Source organism: Pediculus humanus, genomic scaffold (assembly GCF_000006295.1).
Source record: "Pediculus humanus corporis 1103172107855 genomic scaffold, whole genome shotgun sequence".
Classification (NCBI taxonomy): Eukaryota; Metazoa; Arthropoda; class Insecta; order Psocodea; family Pediculidae; genus Pediculus; species Pediculus humanus.
In genome coordinates this window covers 253,390-256,070 of record NW_002987435.1, presented here as the reverse complement: position 1 = coordinate 256,070, position 2,681 = coordinate 253,390, and the positions used below count along the sequence as shown (strand labels likewise).

General features: G+C 43.3%; 1 protein-coding gene across 1 annotated transcript in view; it reads left to right on the top strand.

Moving 5' to 3' along the window:
• Phum_PHUM378730 (uncharacterized protein) overlaps positions 1–2,681 on the top strand; it is a gene marked incomplete at both ends in the record, with an annotated part of 16,110 nt that overhangs the window by 7,345 nt on the left and 6,084 nt on the right. Inside the window, 2 exons of the mRNA XM_002428352.1 lie at positions 3–1,413; positions 1,438–2,675. Coding sequence (XP_002428397.1) covers positions 3–1,413; positions 1,438–2,675 — 2,649 coding nt within the window. The remainder of the gene's footprint in view (positions 1–2; positions 1,414–1,437; positions 2,676–2,681) is intronic.

Here is a 2,681-nt window from a genome sequence, read left to right as displayed (position 1 = left end):
AGGATAATTTAAGAGTGGAAGGTGAATTCACTAAACGAGTTAATGAAGAATTTATTAGAGGTGAGCGACCATTACCTATAAAACACGAAGATAACTTATATCCCGAAGGAGAATTCGAAAAACGCCCGAAACAGGAATTTACACCAGCTGAACGACCGAAACAGAAGAAACCAAAGGATAATTTGCATCCTGAAGGTGAGTTCGAAAAACGACCGAAAGACGAATTCGTACCTGCTGAACGGCCGAAACAGAAGAAACCAAAAGATAATTTACATCCCGAGGGAGAATTCGAACGTCGTCCAAAAGATGAATTCGTACCAGCTGAACGACCGAAACAGAAGAAACCGAAAGATAATTTACATCCCGAGGGAGAATTCGAAAAGCGTCCAAAGGACGAATTCGTACCAGCTGAACGACCAAAACCGAAGAAACCCGAAGACAACTTGTTCCCAGAAGGAGAATTCGAACGTCGTCCTAAAGATGAATTCGTACCAGCTGAACGACCGAAACAGAAGAAACCAAAAGATAATTTACATCCCGAGGGAGAATTCGAACGTCGTCCTAAAGACGAATTCGTACCTGCTGAACGACCAAAACCTAAAAAACCCGAAGACAACTTGTTCCCAGAAGGAGAATTCGAACGTCGTCCAAAAGATGAATTCGTACCTGCTGAACGACCAAAACCGAAGAAACCCGAAGACAATTTGTTCCCAGAAGGAGAATTCGAACGTCGTCCTAAAGATGAATTCGTACCTGCTGAACGACCGAAACAGAAGAAACCGAAAGATAATTTACATCCCGAGGGAGAATTCGAAAAGCGTCCAAAGGACGAATTCGTACCAGCTGAACGACCAAAACCGAAGAAACCCGAAGACAACTTGTTCCCAGAAGGAGAATTCGAACGTCGTCCTAAAGATGAATTCGTACCAGCTGAACGACCAAAACCGAAGAAACCCGAAGACAATTTGTTCCCAGAAGGAGAATTCGAACGTCGTCCTAAAGATGAATTCGTACCAGCTGAACGACCGAAACAGAAGAAACCGAAAGATAATTTACATCCCGAGGGAGAATTCGAACGTCGTCCAAAAGATGAATTCGTACCAGCTGAACGACCGAAACCGAAGAAACCTGAAGACAATTTGTTCCCAGAAGGAGAATTTGAACGTCGTCCAAAAGATGAATTCGTACCAGCTGAACGACCGAAACAGAAGAAACCGAAAGATAATTTACATCCCGAGGGAGAATTCGAAAAGCGTCCAAAGGACGAATTCGTACCAGCTGAACGACCAAAACCGAAGAAACCCGAAGACAACTTGTTCCCAGAAGGAGAATTCGAACGTCGTCCAAAAGATGAATTCGTACCAGCTGAACGACCGAAACAGAAGAAACCAAAAGATAATTTGCATCCTGAAGGTGAGTTCGAAAAACGACCGAAAGACGAATTCGTACCTGCTGAACGACCAAAACCTAAAAAACCTGAAGACAATTTGTATACCGAAGGAGACTTCTATGGAAGTACTTCATCGAGAAATGATTTCACATTTGAAAAAGTAGAACGTGTTACAACGATTAGACGGGAGGATAATTTAAGAGTGGAAGGTGAATTCACCAAACGAGTTAATGAAGAATTTATTAGAGGTGAGCGACCATTACCTATAAAACACGAAGATAACTTATATCCCGAAGGAGAATTCGAAAAACGCCCGAAACAGGAATTTACACCAGCTGAACGACCGAAACAGAAGAAACCAAAGGATAATTTGCATCCTGAAGGTGAGTTCGAAAAACGACCGAAGGACGAATTCGTACCTGCTGAACGACCAAAACCTAAAAAACCCGAAGACAACTTGTTCCCAGAAGGAGAATTCGAACGTCGTCCAAAAGATGAATTCGTACCAGCTGAACGACCAAAACCTAAAAAACCCGATGACAACTTGTTCCCAGAAGGAGAATTCGAACGTCGTCCTAAAGATGAATTCGTACCAGCTGAACGGCCGAAACAGAAGAAACCAAAAGATAATTTACATCCCGAGGGAGAATTCGAAAAGCGTCCAAAGGACGAATTTGTACCTGCTGAACGACCAAAACCGAAGAAACCCGAAGACAACTTGTTCCCAGAAGGAGAATTCGAACGTCGTCCTAAAGATGAATTCGTACCAGCTGAACGGCCGAAACAGAAGAAACCAAAAGATAATTTACATCCCGAGGGAGAATTCGAAAAGCGTCCAAAGGACGAATTTGTACCTGCTGAACGACCAAAACCGAAGAAACCCGAAGACAACTTGTTCCCAGAAGGAGAATTCGAACGTCGTCCAAAAGATGAATTCGTACCAGCTGAACGACCGAAACAGAAAAAACCGAAAGATAATTTACATCCTGAAGGAGAGTTTGAACGTCGTCCGAAGGACGAATTCGTACCTGCTGAACGACCGAAACCGAAGAAACCCGAAGACAATTTGTTCCCAGAAGGAGAATTCGAACGTCGTCCTAAAGATGAATTCGTACCAGCTGAACGGCCGAAACAGAAGAAACCAAAAGATAATTTACATCCGGAGGGAGAATTCGAACGTCGTCCTAAAGACGAATTCTTACCTGCTGAACGACCAAAACCTAAAAAACCCGAAGACAACTTGTTCCCAGAAGGAGAATTCGAACGTCGTCCAAAAGATGAATTCGTACCT